The sequence below is a fragment of the Phalacrocorax aristotelis genome, chromosome 8, assembly GCF_949628215.1.
Source record: "Phalacrocorax aristotelis chromosome 8, bGulAri2.1, whole genome shotgun sequence".
Classification (NCBI taxonomy): domain Eukaryota; kingdom Metazoa; phylum Chordata; class Aves; order Suliformes; family Phalacrocoracidae; genus Phalacrocorax; species Phalacrocorax aristotelis.
The window spans coordinates 41228589-41246524 of NC_134283.1; the positions used below are offsets into that span (position 1 = coordinate 41228589).

The window sequence follows — 17936 nt, forward strand, 5'->3', positions numbered from 1 at the left end:
GGTTGCTTGCAGAAAAACTTGATTTGAGGGTCCAGAAAGTCTCCTTAATTTGAGTTGAAATGAAGGCTCTGGATACCCTGTTTTGTGAAAGTTGACTTGCTAATATATTTGTAAAACACCTGAAGAGCCTTCCTCATTAATTTAAACTGCCAGCTAAGTTTATCATGGAGGCTGGTGTTTCTTTGTTGGATCACCGTGGGGGTGACGTGACTGGCACCTATGCACAAATTGAGGTTTAATTTGTTAACTGCTTTTTATAAAAAAGTTATTAGAAGAAGGCATAGGAAGCTGAGGTCTCACGTTGTCGAAACAGGTCTAGCGGCTGCTGAAGCTGGAGGGATGTGTCTTACCTGTGTAAGAGCCAGACTCTGTAGAGGTATCTGTTTGGAAAGGCTCTGCTGGTAGAGAGCTGTGAGCTAGTTTGGAAGTTGCAAAGTGTAATACAGGCAGGAGTGTTGGAGTGGGAGTCAGCTTTTAAGACCAGTCCTCGTAAAGGAGAGGCATTAACTTAAATGGTACTTCCTTCTGAGAGCTTCTTTGCACTTGCTTGTTATACACAGGTTTATGTTTTACTTGCTTGTAGTACTCAAGTCTTAACTTTAAGGGCTGCTTGACTTGTATTATAGTTAACATAGCTCTGCAGCATGTGTTAGGTATGGGCATTGCATGTAAGAACTCGTAGGGAGGGCTGAGGAAGGATCTATAAGTGTGACTAAAAGAAGAAATGCGGGGGAGATCACAACTAAGGTTACTGCTAAGACTGAGTAGTCTCAAGAATGTGGATTTCAGGTTGAAATGTGTTCAGCTGCTTGGCTGCACATTTCCTTCTACTTCATTACAAGAATTTGTAAAACAAAATAATGAGGGAAACATAATTCTGTTTCATACTTTAAAATATATTTTAATAGTTAATTATCCTTGTCAGCAGTAGAGCTGCTTAATTTTTGAGTTAAATTTAAAAAAAAAAGTTGCTGCCATTGGAATTTCTACACAAGTGTTCCTTCTTCCAATTAAAGTTTTAAAGCAATTTAACTATCCACAGGTATTTAGTTGCTTGTCCAATGAGTAAATGCAGCAGTAGTGACAAACTCAACATGTTTGAGAGTTTAAATTTGATAGCCTGAAGAGAGAAACATTTTAACTCAGTGTTTAGGGTTAATTAAAAATTAATAGGCATTAATTATGGTTGGCATTTTACATAATTTGTGGTGAAGGATAAGGAGGAATCCTGTAGAAGAAGAAAGAGAATTTTGACAGTAAAACCAGAACAACTGCAGGAAATATTAAAAAAAATAAATTACAGAGAATGAGACAGTATGCTTTATTAAATTTTTAACCACATAAATACTGTAAATATTTTTCCAAACTTAAAGGCTTTCATAGTATGTATTTAATGGCCTTTTTGTTTTTTACTTCTTGATATTAAAACAATTTAATGAAAAGCAAATGTTAATGCAGGTTTATTGGGATGTTTGGCTTGACATAGGGCCTGCAGCAGCTTAGAAAGGGAAGAGGGGGAGAAATAGATCTTAAATGTGATTCTTGCAGTTGCTTAACCTGGAGTTTTGTTGCCTCTTTGCTGTTGTCAAATTTTGGGAACCAAATATCTGTATTTTTGGTGTCTCTGTGGAGGGAAAGAAAAAAATGCTGAGGTTGCATGTTCTGTATGCTAAAGATTGATTATCTTGATTCATACGATGGGGTATATGACCTTCCTTCTAGCTATTTGGGCTATAACTTGATTATAATCTTGCCCACTGCCTTTTTTCTTTACTTGCGCTGTTTGTTGTTCCTGAAACATGTGACCTTCATGCACTGCATGGTGTTAATTTGACTTTGAGTTAGAGATCTGGTGAGAATGTGGATAATCATTAATGCAGTTTGATTTAGTGACTGCTTGAAAATGGTATTTAAAATAAACCTGTTGAGTGATCTTTAAGCCCGTTACCCAATCAGGGACCACGTGTTGCACATAAATGGACATCGTGTATGTAAAGGAAACCGTATTTTCCATTATCAGAAGCCTTTTCACCTCGGTTGTTCTGGTTTTGCTGTTCTGACTTTTGGAGAAAAGAATTACTGACTCAGCATTGCAGCTGACTTTTAAGACGTGCTGTTGAAATAATCACTTTAGAATCCTTCTCTGTCATTATTCCAGATTTTTCATCACTGTGCTTTGCCAAGCGGTATTTGCTTTACTTTTTGCAGTTCATCTCAAATATTGTCAGTCAAAAGCCTAATATAAAAACTCTTGATATATTCTTCAGGCTTTTCAAAATTACATGTGTAAAAATATGAGATATGACAAGTGGTAAGTTCTGTAAACCGTTTGCTTTGCCTGTATTAAATGCAGTGACAAGGGCAAGCTCCTCACTGCTTGTGTGATATTCTTGTTAACCCTTTCTTGTTTTAATTAGCTTTGATCAGTGAGAGAGAAGCAATAATATTAACAGCAACAAAGTGAGACAAAATGCACATATATAGTAAGGCTAACCAAATACAACAACTGCCTGAATTGCTAGAGCATAGATTATTGCTTTAGTTCAGCGCTTTCTTTAACATCCAAATACTTGTCCCTACTTCCATCCCAGAAAATCTGTGGACAACATGTTAGGAAAGCTTTCAAGTGTTGATTGGGCAGCTTATTGTCAGGAGTGACCTCATGTTGCAGTCTATTTCTATTTAGACTGCAGGGTTTAGTGCAGCACTCCAGAAGTACTGTCTGACAAGCAGCCATTGAATCCCAGCAAGCAGTATGCATAACCAGCAGCCAACATCACGCTTTGCTCTTTTTCAAATGAAGCATTTTTATATGAAGTGCTCATTTGGGATAGCAAAAATAATCAGAATGGCCTGTAAGGTTCTGCTGCACAGGTAAATATATGAAAGGAAAATGTTGCTTTGATATGATTGCAAATAAGACTTAACTTATGTGAGATTAAATGTATTTTGGAGATATTGTGAAATGAAATAATGTTACAACTGTGGGTTTTTTAACAAGAAATAAGACTCTGTACAGTCATAAATTACCGAAGAAAACTTTGAAATGTTTTGTCTCTAGTTATTGTATTTTTCTATCTCAAGGTATGTTTTTACCGGGACTTTTTATGGACAGGGAAACAGTGCAAAGGGGATCCTCGGGAGTGGGTTAGCATTATGAAACAAAGATGTTTACCTTTCTGTATCTTGCTGTGTCATGCTGCATTAAGGCTCTGTGTAGCAGCATAAATTACAGCTTTTAAAAAGTATCCTTGAACTGTGGTACTTTGGTTTGGAAGTTGTATATTCAGCTAGGAGCGATTGACACATTTCTTTCAAGAAGTGCTTAATTGCTGAAGTGATTAGTTGAAGATGTCAGATATTCTTTACATAGTAAGAGGATTGTTCAGGCTTTGTAATACTGCTGATTTATGCACATCTTTTGCTGAGTACCTCTAATGCCCCTAAAGGTGTTTAATAAAAGCGCTGGTGAACGATCCTACGCTGGGGGCTGAAGGTTATGCAATAAGATGGAAAATTTTGTTGTGAACCATGTCTGAAATCTTTTGGATTCTTTGGAGTTGAGTTCGATTCTTCTCACTCTTGACACAGTTCCTCATTGTCTCAAGTGGTAGAATAAAAGGATTCCAGGCCAACAGTTTCCTATAAATAGTATTTGTACTTGTGCCCTTGACTGAATTTTTTTCTCTTTTACACCTAGTGTTGCAGTGTTCTGTGTTCCGATTGACTTTTTTTGCCTCCAATTTGTCCTAGGAGTGACTGTTTTAATAGTAAATTGATTTCAATGTACACAATTATGTATTAGTGCCTTTAGGATGTAAGCATACCTTTTCTAATGCAACTTTTGTAGAACTTACTGAAAATACTGAGATCAGATACTTAAAACTACATTTTTTGTGTTTTGAACTCTTTGTTTTGCTGAGATTTTTGCTTATGCTTCTCTCGTCTTGTTTGTGAAGCTGAACTTATTCACAGCTTCACATCTTCGTTTTTTTATTTCAAATATTATCAAAACATGACCTGTTTTTCAGAAACCTAAGTACAAGTCATAGGGCTATGCTAAACTTCTGTGCACAGAAATATCAATGAAATGTAAATATCTTAAACTGTAAACTTTTTCTTACCCTTTTGTTTGAAAGAAAAACCCGAAATGTCAGTGTGTTCACCTTCAGTTGTTTGATCCAGCAGCTTTGAAATTAGTGGCTACAAGATCTAGCTTCTACATCAGGTGTTTTAATTTTCCAAAGCTATGTGGCAATGTCTATTTTGAAATAGTAGTTCAGAGCTGTTGCTTCTGTCAAAGCATTTGGAATAGATCTGCTCTGGTTTTTCACCTAGGCAAACAAACACACAAATCATAAAATGAGCTTGATTCAAAATCAAGTTTCCAATTAAAGCAAACAAACAAACAAAACTAAAAACCCCAAACCTCAAACTTCTGTGAGCACCTGCTTGTTCAGTTGTTAAATGGTGGTGTTTAAATACAGTGCACTCTGATAATGGCCCAGTACAACTTGTCTAAGGCAAAAGGGCATAATTATTTTAAAATAAATACTTAAAACATGTTCCTTATCGGCTAGTGTTTAATTGAAAGTCCTTTATTGCTTGTGTTTCATCTACTTAGAGGAAGGAAAAGATAGGAAGTCTGCTCGAGGTGGTCTAATTATCTTACCTCTGTGTTGGTGGAACTACTTAATAAACTTGATAAGGTCTAACCAAGATATTCCTTGCTGTGTTAAAACTGTCCTTGGGTAAGCAGAGAGACTGTTTACAGTTTGGTTGGTAGGGTTTTTTGTGTAAGCAAGGATAATGTCAGTCAAAACTATCTTGCAGGGGTAGTACCTGTTCAGTTCTCCAGCGGAGTGGCAAGCTCCCTCATATTTCAGAATTTACTTTGTGCATTCATGAAAACAATATTTAAAATCAACTTTGGCTGCTAACAGTGTTGTTGCATGGTAGAGAGACTAAAATTTTGCTTTTCAGCTTCTTGAGCTTAGCTATAGATAACAGGAAGAAAAAGCATTTGGCTACCTCCTTCCCCACCTTCTAGCTGAAATAAAGTTAGTATTTTTTTTTTCCTCTAAGATATGTAAGTTGCCTGTTCACAGTAGAGTTTTCTTCTATTTCATTCTTAGCATATTTACCGCCACTTTGTTTAAATTTCAAGTATTCTGTTCAGAATGAGAGAATTTTGATCATATTAAAGGGAAGTAGTAGAGGGACCACATACACATGAGTTAACTTACTTGAACTTACTTGTGTTAGTTACACTGATTTCCACCCTTCCACCCATGCTGGGAGTTTAATGTCCTAGGCTGAAGTGGCTTGTGCTAGGAGATCTCCAAATGTTTTACAAATGGCTAGCTTGTGTCTCAAAACCTCCGGAAGGTACCTGCCTTGCGCTTGAAATGTAGCTGTCCTTGGAGAGCGCTGCAGATCTGTTGAACGTTGCAGAATAAAATTATGCAATAGTCTGACAAGCGAGGAAGAATATCTGTGAATTGCAACTGTGGAGGAAAGCAGAGTAATTTGGAATTTGCTTTAGGCAGCAAGGTTAAAATATGCATTCTTAAGCAAGGTGTTAGGAAATCCTTGGAGACAAAATGTTTAGTATTTCCCATGGGAAGACTGTTCATCTGAGAGCTTGTAGATGCATAATATACTGGGTATTGGCTCCTGACAGACAGAAATCTGCATTGCTGCTTCTACAACTTCCTGTCTCATGATGGCATTCTTTAACATTTCTTTGTCTAAACAATAAAGGGGCTGCATATCAGTGTTTTCTTTACATGTTTATGCTACTTTTATTAGCCACATTACATGCAGTCTTTATTTTCTAAGTTGCTTTCTGTTAACTTCAAGATTTTTATTTAGCGTGGTAAGTTTTTGTATTGCATTAACTTATTTATTCTTTATTGCAGTGCTCATATCTCTCCCATAAGTATCTTGCCAGCCTCTGCAGAGTAAGTATAATGAAAATATGTTTGAATTGTGCTGTCACTAGAACATGCATAAGAGGAGATGTCATCTTTCAAGAAAAAGAAATGCAGTAGGTTTGATGATTACAGTTATGATTGAAGATATTCTAGTGAGAAGTATTTCACTTGTGGCAGGAATAACCTAATGTGTGTTCAGTGTTGTTGTGCTCTCATGCTTCTGCAGTCAGCAAGGTAGAATCTAGATTCCAGACCACTTTGGTTTTATACTTAGATACATCATAGGTGTTTGACTTAAGATTATGATAGCATTCACACTGTATTTTTAGCACCACTTCTAGTTGTTAATATTGAGCACAATTCAGTGGAATTGTGTGTACAAGCGTGGAGGAAAAAATAAATACACAATTCCAGACTTAAAAATGGGGTAAAATAGTTTAAGATTCTTATGGGAGGATTTTTTTATAGGCCTAACTGTCTTTTGGATGAGCTGGCTAAGAAGCACTCAACAGAGTAGTCTGTTTTTAAAGAATGATGTTTTTTTTCTTGATGTATCTTTAGGTATATCCTGTGTCCTTCATCTGGTACTTGCTCATTGTCTCTGCTGTTTGTTGGCTCTTGCCTTTTAAGATTACAGTCCCATTCAGGAGGGGTTACAGCCAGCTGTGCTGGAGTGGTACCTGCTCCAGATTGACTCTGATCTGTTACAGACAGAGGATTTTACTGTCATGTTAAGATATTAGGCTTTTGTAAGTTTTTGTGTATAGTTATTAAGAACAAAGTCATTGTAATGTGTTGGTTACTCTTAAAATACTCTTAATAAACTTCATAATACTTTATGTAACTTTATGAAATAAAAGACAGCAGGTGCAGTAATTTCCACTACCTTTTTGGAAAAGTTAGTCTTTTTTGCCTTGAAGTACTTGTCATCAAAGATTCTTGTCGTATGTAAAGTTTACGTCTGCCTTTCTGCATAGTTGATCAATGCAAAAGGAGAGTTCTTAATACAAATTTTCTGTCTTTTTTTTCTTTTTAGTATTTTAGAAAGAACAATTAGAGCAGCTGTGGAACAGCACCTTTTTGACCTGCAGAGCAGCTTAGATAACGACCTTAAACATATACAGCAACACAGACTGGGCTGTAACGATGAAGCAAAAAATCCTAGCGGGGATGAGGAAGGATCTAACAACCAGTAAGATTTTTTTTTAATATCTGTAATGATTCCATAGGATTGTGTATCTTAACTCTTCCAAAACAAACTACTGCAGTCCCCCACCTCAACCCAAAACAAAAGTTATGACTTGCTATTAACTTCAGTTTATCTAATGTGTTAGGCCAAATCAGCTTCCATCACTTGCCAGTAATCAACAGCCCTTGAAGCAAATATTTACAGTTGATCTTATAGCTAAAAATGTTGTGAAGTATAACTGCTTTACTGCTGAATTCTGTGCAAGTAGAACAAGGACTTAAATCTACCCCTGTTCTTTCATTCCTGGTTCACTGGTGCTACTTATGACACAAGTGTACCATACCATAACATGCTCTGATGAGAAGGGCCTGGCAGTGCTGGGGGGCAGCGAGGTGACCCTGAGCCAGCACTGGGCCCTTGGGGGCAAGAAGGCCAACGGTGTCCTGGGATGCATTAAAAGGAGTGTGGCCAGCAGGGCGAGGGGGTTTATCTTCCCCCTCTGCTCTGCCCTAGTGAGACCACATCTGGAGCACTGCATCCAGTTCTGGGCTCCCCAGTTCAAGAAAGACAGGGAACTACTGGAGAAAGTCCAGTGGAGAGCTACGAAGATGATCAGGGGACGGGAGCATCTCTCTTATGAGGAGAGGCTGAGACACCTGGGTTTGGGTTTGTTCAGCCTGGAGAAGGGAAGACTGACGGGGGGATCTTATCAATGCGTGTAAATACCTAAAGTGTGGATGTCAAGAGGATGGGACAGACTCTTTTCAGTGGTGCCCAATGCCAGGCCAAGGGGCACTGGGCACGAGTTGGAACATGGGAAGTTCCACATGAATATGAGGACAAACCCTTTCCCTGTGCGGGTGCCAGAGCAGGGGCACAGGCTGCCCAGAGAGGCTGTGGGGTCCCTTCCCTGGAGACATTCACCCCCCGCCTGGACGCGGTCCTGTGCCCCCTGCTCTGGGTGTGCCTGCTCACGCAGGGGGTGGGACGGGATAATCTCCAGAGGGCCCTTCCAACCCCTGCCGTTCTGTGATTCTGTGATCGCTATTGTAGGTGCTGTTTGTTTCTTTACCATATCTTTCCACGTCACTATAGCTATTTTACTGCTCTTGCTGTCAGTGTCAACAAAACAGCTAAAAATGCATAGAATGAACACTGTGACGTTTATTTGCACATTTGATCAGCTTTTATTTTTGTTATAAATCATGCGAGGTTATAGGTGTGCTGATTGCTATAGCAGCATGGAGAAGTTGGTACGTTCTGAGGCTTTTTTAAAAATAAATGGTCATAATTAAAACCCAAACTCCAAAAATGTATAGTTAAGTAAGACTTCAATACCTAAATTCCTTTGTGGCTCAGAGTCTGAAATATGTGAAGTATTCAGAGACTCGAATGCTGTTCTCTAAATTGTTCAATCTTGACGGCTTTTAGAAGGCTTACCTGTGACAAGAGGTCAAACTAAAATTGGTGGTTGTTCATAAAAGTAATAATCATTGCTGGTAATGATCAGTTAAAACTGAGTTTTATTGTTAGAATTTAATGTTTTTGAAGTAATTTATAAGTGGGTAATCACCTGAAAGACCTGTTGTAGCTGGATTCCTTCAGTTACAGCATAAAGGCTTTAAAGGCTGGCTGACTTCACAGAAGCGGAGACTAAAAGTACCATCACTGCAGGTTTGAAACCAATATACTTTTCTGGCACAGTGACTATTTAAAATGTTTCTGATCATCGTTCCACTGTGGATTGACCGTAATAGAGGACACATGATAGCATTCTTGAAAGAGGTCATCTGGGTCCTTTAAAGCAGTGCTGCCAGGAGACTATGTACAAGGCAAATACACAGTTAGATGAATAACTAAAAAATGCAGTGATCCACTCCAAATTTCTTAGAACTAAAAATAATTGCCGAAATTAAGAAAAAAGAGTTCGTGTTAATTTCTGAACCATCCTGTTGAGTATCTATATATCTGATAGAGGAGGAGCATTTTTAAAAGTAGTTTGGAATTCTTTGTAAGCAAGGAGAAGGAAGACAAAGTCAAAGGCTTCTGATGAATTGCAGAATCATGTGGTAACAGGGATGGTGGCATGTAAAGAATACACAGACATAAATATGGTATAAGTTAGTTTTAATCTGGTTGTACTATTACAAGCCTTAAGGTGAACGATAGGAACGTTAAATGTTAGAAATAATGGGATTTCTCACTGGAGGGGAACATAGTGATGCTAGTTGGCCTCAGTGTTGAGAGGAGGGTAGCCACAGCAGCTTCATCGACCTGCAGTAGTTTCAATATATCATTGCTTCTGTCTGCTGGTACTTTTATTCCTTAGGTCAGCATAGTAAGTGGGGGATGTATGCCTAACCCTTAGTACAAGGATCAAATAAAAACATTTTAACATGTCTATCACGTACTGTTGTAGAAGACCTCAGAAGCATATATAAACTACATAAATAATTAAATTTCCCCACAGGTGATTGAAATTGTAGATATTGCCAGTATCTTTGGTCAGAATAATTTTGGGGAAAAAACCAAACTAAACCTGATGTTTGATGCCATTTAAGAAAAAGGAAAAAAAGCGTGGTGTTTTTTTTTCCTTTTAAAGGTGGAACAACAGGTTGCTAAAGTCTTTCTGCTCTTACCTTTAGGAATGATGTTATTGAAGATAATGACACTGGTAGCAGTGAGAACACAGGAGACTGCTCTGAAGTATTGGTTTGCACTGATTTAGACAGTGAAGCTATGAAACATGATACTGTAACTGAGGAAGAAGAAAGCGTTCAGGTGAGACCCAGAGCCTCCTGTATATGGAAATCATAAATTGCCGTGACTTCAGCAAAGTGCTTTAGAGATCCAGGTTTTCCTAATAGCTCTGATGTAGCCTTACACAGTGCTGATGCTCTGTGCAATTAATTGCCTTCCCTGCTGTGCACATTTTGTAGACATGCACAGAGAAGTTTTGTGTACTTTGGTGCAACTTGTTTGGACCCTGACTAATGTTTTCCTATTGGTATTTCACAGGTACCAGCCCTTCCTTCTGCTCAGGTAAGTCAGTGTATCAGCAAGCATAGCACTGGTTAGAATAGCATCTGCATTAGTAAATGCTTCCTGAGGAGCAGATGTAGAGCTGCGATTGTAGCAGAGCCTGCAGTTAGTCACACCTTTTACTGTATCAAGGAAGGGTAGAAGTAGCAGTCACCTTGAGACTCTGCAGCCTCTTGACTCTGCTTGTGCTAGGAAGGTGTGGTTTTCTGATTAGCTATTACAGCCTTTTTCACTGTTTCAAGTTTCTTCTGTGTTCGACATAGATGTCCCATTCTTTTCAACACATCTTCATCTCCTTTCTACTTGAAAGACGTTCTGTTACTTCTACTTGGACCTTTTTGCTTAGATATTTGACTTCTGCTGTGCTGATAGCTCGTGTCCCTCTGTACTGGTGTGTTCACTTAGAATTCTTACGCTTGAGGTGTTCAGCAAAAGAAAAATGAAAGAAAATTAGACTTGTGACCTCCTGAGGAGGTTCAACACTTAATATTGTCATCTTGAAAAGTATTAGGATTGCCTATTTGTATTCCAAAGCAGAAAAATGTGTCTAGAGCGCTGCATGAGCACGTATTAGGAGATGACGCTAACATGCTTGTAAAAATAATATTTAGTTGTATTTTTTAAAACTGTTTTGCTCAGAAAATAACAATGTTAATGATACTTTAAGTTGCTGTTAAAGTTCAAAAAGCAACTGAAAACATAAACAACAAACCACAGGATAATCAGGTGTAATAGGTATAATTTTGGTTTGCTTTTGTATATTGTGCTTGGATTGAACAGCTTCATCTCACTGAAAGAAGCAAGTATGGTGTACAGTTTGAAGGAAGCACGGTATTGTAGCAACTGTAAAGGCTGAAATAATTGTTTGCCTTATACAACAAACATCCCTCAGCTTTGCTTTGAGCTGCAAATTATTAGATCTTCACATACAATCAAACGGGAAGGCTTGTAGTATGTATGGCCTGGATTTGTAATGATGGCCTGAACTGTACCAGCATTTTTTATTAGTGAGCAGGCAACAGTCTCTCATCCCGGGTATCTTTATGTGATCAAGCAATGCTGTAAAATATGTGCTGACAAAAATGAAATCAACTGTAACAGTAATAGGCAAGAGAATACAGTTTCTACCACTTTGTATGAAATGGTGCACAGGCAGCTGTTAAATAAGCACTTCTAATGAAAAACTCAAATCTATAGTTTGTTATTTATTTGGTAAAACTTGTGTTGTCATAAATCTAAATGATGGATTCTGTGGGTAGAGAGATCTGCTATACATGTGTAGAGAACTTTCTGCAGTGGTTTTTAGCTTCTTGCCTGTGAGTCCATAAATCTTTCTGAGGGTTTCCTGAAAGATAACTAAATAAGCAAACCTGTTGTTAGTAGACTTAAATTAACTAGAAGCATTTAATGGGTCTGTGAACTTGAAAAGATAGAAATGGATGCCTTAGCATAGTGAAACTGTGAGTCTTGTCTGGAATCTCTGTTCTTATTAAAACAAAATGTTGCCATAGCATTTTTCACGGTTGTAATGTATTCTTCTCCTAGCCTTCTGTTTGCTTTCATGGATCCCAAATGACTCTTTGGAATCACCTAACAAGCCAAATTTTTCAGTTGTTCCCACTAAGCTCGCATAGAGGTTTGGAATCCCATTCTGTAAATCAAAATTTCACAGAATGCATTGATTGTCCAGGTTCTTTCCCGATGCATTAGTGCCAAATCTTGTTATAAAACAATTGTTAGATTTTTATCCAATAGCAGAAAATGCGCAAAACATGGTTTTGCAATTAGATGCTATTTTATCCAGTTCAGCGGAGTACTATGTTTGCAAGAACTGGGTTGAAAGTACAGGGTAGAGTTCCATATTTCTGCCATAAGTCTTTTTCTGACTATTGTAAGTAGTCTTGTATTTGTAGAATTGTTTTAGGTTTTCAGTCTCTTGATAATGAAAGCCTTCAAAAGCAATAGAAAGCGAGTTTCTCATATTACCTAACACTTTACTTCCTCCTGACTTCCTAGTTAAAAGTATATGCTGAGCTTTAGAAATGGAAACTCAGAAAATACAAATGTAGATGGAGAAACAAAAGCTGCAAATTGGTGTCTCTTCAGTGCATTTTGTGCAGTTTCAGTGTTTTCAAAGAACCGCTGAAAAATGTGAATTTGACTTCTTATGGCGTATGTGCACTTTGGAGTTCCAAGGACGTTACCACACTGAGAATTTAAACAGGAACATGATGCTTGGGAGTGTGTGGTCATGTAGCGATGTGCTTTTGTTGTCATACCTGATGTCATTCTTGGCCTCTCTTGCTTTTTGCTAAGTTTCAGTCCATTGCTGTCAGTGGTAGGGTGGCATTCTGGGATGCAGTTTTGTTTCTTCAATGTTAGTTTCTACGTTCTTGTTAATACACCACTTCAAATGTTACTGGAGAGTTGTATCTTTTGGGCTGATGTGAAAGGGAAGCATACTGATTCTCCTATATGAAAGGAGTTTGAGAGGCGCATGCAGGGTTGTAGGAAAGGAAAGATGGGCACGTGAGCTCTCCTTTGGGTCTGAAATGGAAACTGAAGCAGCTGTTTCCACAACTACAATAAGTGTGACTATGCCAGACTTGCACAGCTCATCTCCAGGGTGGAAATTATCTGCTGGAGTATGACAAATGCACTGTAATTAAAAAATTGTTTCGCTGAATTGGGATTTGACTTGAGGACAGAAATAACATAAACAGAAAAATGGAGTTTTATCTGCTGAGGGCGAATATTACTGTCAGCAGTGTAAAACTAGCATCTGTTATGTATATTTGAACTCTCTGGGTAACTTCATATTCAGACATTTTAAAGATCATTTGTGAGAACTTCTTGAAGTCTGAAACCAGATGTAATCTGTGTTTTTTCTTAATGACATATTTTATATTTAAATTTCCTTATATTCCCCCAAATAAAATGCCTTTTGAAGAGATCAAGTGTAGATTCTTTCTCCCTCCCAGAAAGAGGCTTTGGTGTAGATGCTTGAAGTAGTCAGTCTTCCTGCGCCAACTTCTAGTGAACAAAATAGTGACATGTATTAATCTGAAGAACTTGTTTTGTGAGATGGTGTCATAGAAATGCCAGCATTTCTCCATCCCCTTCCAGTTCTGTTGCTGCTTTATTTAGTAACAGGGATTAGTAGCTCCTTTTAGAAAGTCTGTCAGACTTGTTTCATTTCATATATGCTGAGCACAAGTCTACATCCAACTCAGTTATTTTTGAGGCTAGGATATACTTACTGCCATGATTTAGTCACCCCAAACTTCATGCTATGACTGACAATTTGCAGTAGAACTGGTGGTGTTAATATTTAAAAGAAATAATAAAAAAGGTTTGTCTGAAGATGACAAGTCACTGTCTGTCTTCTAGTGATTAAAACACCTGGTTATTGGCCTTACTTTAGATGTAAAAATATTGCATAGGTAAAAAGTAGCATTTCCACCCCCCCACAAAAATATGTACATTTAGTTCTTGACGGTGTTTTGTGGCCAGTGATAATTAGAACTGTTTTCAGCTGAGAATGCCATTCCCAAATCTTCCTAAACATACTCTTTGCCAACAGACTGCAGACGTATTACTGAAACCAGGTGATAAAGATGCAGATGTTGATGAAGAAAATTATAGTGAAAGGTATGTATTTTTCTTCTGTCACTTACATGGCAGAATGTGTAACTTCAGTTTTGAAAAGTAAGTGTACCAAACTGGTGATCTGTGACAACACAGTGTAGCATAAGGGAGGTGAAACTGAATGTTTAACTTGCCACATGTGAAGACAGAGAGGGTAAGATGGAGTTACCTTTTTATGGTGATGATATAAAAGGCATGGAACTTGATGTGCTTAATGAGAAAATAAATACAAGCCTATGTGATATATATAATTTTTTTTTTATGAACAACTCTATGTTCTGGGCAAGAGAAATAGAGGAAAAAGTGCCAAAATATTTTAAAGAAAAGAACATTTTATTGCTCTTAATGATTGAAGAATTAATGCTGGTAATAATGACTAGCCAGAAAACTTTTAAGTCCCTGTGCAGTTTGAGTTCAGCACTGATTGACATTTCAGTTTGAGTTGAATTGAGTTTTAAAATACTTAGTCCCAGTTTGAGAATAAAGGTCAGAGCTGTTTTTATTTCCAGCTTGGTTCAAGTCCAGTTGTTTACATGCTTCAGCTTGAAATTCCCTCCAAAATCCATTCACATCCAGAAGATGTGAAGAACAAAAGTGGGGGGGAAGCAGTGTAACTTTTGCTTCCCAGAATTAATTATCGCTTTAAGGAAATATATTGCGTATCTGTTAAAATTGGACTAGGGTGTGTAAGAATACAAAGTAAAGGGGATGTATAGTATTTATTGTCCGTTAAGAACTTGTATTTAAAATGATAATGAGGTCTGTGTCTTCTTTTTAGGCAAAATAGTATATTGCTTGTTGGCAATGATAGAATATCTTCAGAGATGTTTCTGGTAAGATTATGATTTCATTTATATACCGATACACAGCATCTTATAAACTTACATGAAATACAGATATGAAGAAAAACAATAAATTTAGCTTTTAATATCTTATATTGGTTGGCCTGCTGCAAGGTTTGCAGAACGTCTGTTAGAGATATCATCTTGCTTCACAGAAACTTTTGGCAGCAGAGCAAGCTTATACTTATGCATCTCGTGTAAGGAACATCCTGTAATGTAAATAATTGACTACTGTTGGTGGGGGGAGCTTGTTTATAATCCCTTGAGTTAGGAAAGAAGAATACCTTTTTCCCTAGAAAATTTCCAGAAGTGCTGGAACTGGCACTGATCAGGTAACCCGATTTCGAGTTGCTAAATATTAATGAAATTGTTCTGTATGTTCTTTAAATACAGGATTCAAGTAGCAAGACTTGTGATCTTAATGCAAATACTGATTCAGAGGTGTCAGGGAATGGCAGCGTTAATGTTTCTGAGGAAGCTCTGGGTGTCCAAGTACCACGTCTAGATCTGAAGAATGTATCTGATGGTGACAAATGGGAAGGTAATTTTAACCCTTCGGCTCACAATATAGTTAGCTAGTAATGATAAATAAAACATTTGAAAAAGTAGAAGCAGCAGATGACTTATGCTTTTTTCCTTTAGTTCAATTGGGATAGTATGTTCCTATACACATGGTAAGATTGACCAAGTCATAACATAGGTCCTATCTTGTTTCAGGCTATCTCCAATTTAATTAAGGACCTCAAAAAACCTGTAAAGAAAAAAATAGTCAAAGCAGCAAGTAAAGAAAGTAAAAAAGCCCAAGTTTCACACTAGAGGTTTGGTGGGGGTCTTTGTTTTTGCTTATTTTATTTCTTTTTTGTTTGAAGACTATGTATGCTTCCCAGGACCCTGAGCCTCTCATCCAAATCCTACAGTCATTCAGTTAATATTCACGCTGTGTCTTGTGTGGGTTGGTTTTTTCTGTTGTGGTGTTTTTTTTAATATAAGCTACTGAAGTTATAATACTAGCTGAATTTGACTTAAAATCACTAAAGTACTAAACACAGCAATTTATATTTTGTTTATTCTGAAAAATCTGTCGATTGTTTTATTTTAAACATCAGGTGTTGGTTTCCATGTCATTCACAACTTAAAACAGCTCTAAATTTTCAAATACAAGTTAAAGTTGCAGATGGATATTAGTTCTGTGCCCCTTCTCCCTCCGTTGTTTGGATTTTAGAGAAAGCAAAATGTTTGAAATATAGTCTTTTCTCAGACAGGATTCCTTATGTTTGTGACCTTATTCTTCATGGCCTTCCAGGTTTAGCAAGCCCCTAAGCTTGTGACTTTACTGAACTTTGCTTAAAAGTCTGGTAATAACTGTTTAGACTGGTGTTCTACCTGTATAAAAACATAACCCCTTTGTAAACAGAGCAAAACACTCTTGTCAATATCTTCTTTTCAAAGGACTTATCTTTTTATGTGTTCCTTATATCCTGTTTCCTCTGCCTAGTGGTGTTATTCTGAATCATCACACCTTAAAAATTGCAAGTGACATAGTTTGCTAAAACACTGTGAATTGCCACCAACAGTACACTTGTTTCCAATTTTAAAAACTTGCAAATACAACGTGGTAGATACAGTACAGATTTACTACGCAGGGACAAGGTTTTAACTTCCAACAGGCTGTTCCAGTCACAGCTATTCTTTGGGATGCCTGTAAGTGTGACGGTCAAATGATAGTAAGGCTCTGGTAACAAAGAACGATGGCACTTAACTTCTGGTCACTGTGTTATAAATACTAGAGTTAGTGAAGTATACTGGGGATGTATGTAGTTTAACAGTGCAGCATATAGCTGTAGCATGTCAGCACATAAAGCTTTGTCCTGAAGCTCAAATGGTGATAACTTATTGCAAATTTGTCACCAGTGTTGACTGTTTTCCAAACTAAGTGCCTGCATGAATCCATACTTCCCCTTTAACCCTTTTACAAATGATGAGGTTTGCAACTTGTGATTAGCTGGCTTCGGTTTGTAAAATATTTGCTGGTTGGCCTTCCTGAGCCCTAGCAGACTGTACATTTAGAGTACGTAATGTCATACAGACGTTGATCTGCAGGCATCCGAAGACACTGAGTCCAGTTTTCATTCTTGTTGCCCAAGTTAATAATTCTGTCTAAAGATTAAAAAAAAATCCTGCTTATGTTCTGTGTTTTATTTACATTAATTGCTTAGTTGCACATTATGTCTTGTATCTTCTATTTGTGTTAATCTGATTTAATACATATTCTCAGAAGGTTTGTGGCTTCCATTTTCATTATTTCCTTAAATCTGCTCATAAAAGTTGTTTTGGTTTTACTTGCCCAAATAGCTTTATGACCCTTACGTTGAAAAGAAAGCATATCTGTATGTCAATTTATATTATAAGCTTCTTGGTAGTAAAATAATGATATTTTGCAAGAGGTGTTAGTTCATTGCAAAGTGTTTAAACTTTGGATATTCTTCAGTCCTGTTTAGAATGGTTATTAGGACCTCAGCCTTCCAAGGCACTGCAAGTCCTTGTGGAATCCCACTGAAGCAGATTGGCTTTGTTAAGAAACCTATACCAGTCCAAATCTTGTTATAAGATTTGGGTTATTAAAGCCTATGTGATGGAAACTCAAAGGCCTCTGGCCAACAAGAGTTCTTGAAAATGAATGTCAAATGTTTTGCTGGCTTAAGGCAAAAATGCACATCAGTTAATCTCTATTTCTGAGTGTGTTTTCTGCATTTGTCCTGCTTTTTGGAAATCGCCACCATCTCTATTTAAAAGCTGCGAGCAAAAACATACTTACAACTTGCCTTTTGTTAATGTGAGGATGCATGAGACTCTTATTAAACTACAATTAAGTCTTTACTATTCCTGTGTCAGTTCTTTGTAAACCTTTTCAGTAAAAAGTTCAAATTCGCTGAGGACTGAGCATCCTTACCTGCCATTGAAATTGCCTGGAAGCTGAGAGTGCTCAGGGCCTGGCCCAAAAGATGGGGTGTTTTTCCCTGGTACTGTATCTTCCTGCTTTACATGTTATGTATAGTTTGTTCTGACTGTGCTGTGTGTTCACTTTAGTATTTTTGCCATTCTTTTTCATTTTATTAGCGCCATGCCCTATCACTTTTCCCCTCATTGATTTCAAAACAATGCATCTGCAGAGAGAAGGGGAGGGTAAGTATGGTTCGCCATACGTTCAGTTATCTGCCTTTTGATAGTTTATGGTTTGCTTTCTAACTAACCCTTCACCTGCTGTCCCTTAATCTTGGG

General features: G+C 37.5%; 1 protein-coding gene across 7 annotated transcripts in view; it reads left to right on the forward strand.

The window, feature by feature from the left end:
* FAM13B (family with sequence similarity 13 member B) overlaps positions 1 to 17936 on the forward strand; it is a 52204-nt gene that overhangs the window by 21626 nt on the left and 12642 nt on the right. For 4 of the 7 annotated variants that reach the window (XM_075102847.1, XM_075102851.1, XM_075102849.1 and 1 more), the window contains exons 8-14: positions 5922 to 5963; positions 6973 to 7128; positions 9771 to 9906; positions 10144 to 10167; positions 13751 to 13818; positions 14594 to 14648; positions 15051 to 15198. In XM_075102847.1, coding sequence (XP_074958948.1) covers positions 5922 to 5963; positions 6973 to 7128; positions 9771 to 9906; positions 10144 to 10167; positions 13751 to 13818; positions 14594 to 14648; positions 15051 to 15198 — 629 coding nt within the window. Of the gene's footprint in view, positions 1 to 5921; positions 5964 to 6972; positions 7129 to 9770; positions 9907 to 10143; positions 10168 to 13750; positions 13819 to 14593; positions 14649 to 15050; positions 15199 to 17774; positions 17841 to 17936 lie in introns of all 7 variants that reach the window. The other 3 variants (XM_075102845.1, XM_075102850.1, XM_075102846.1) reach the window with 1 other exon arrangement.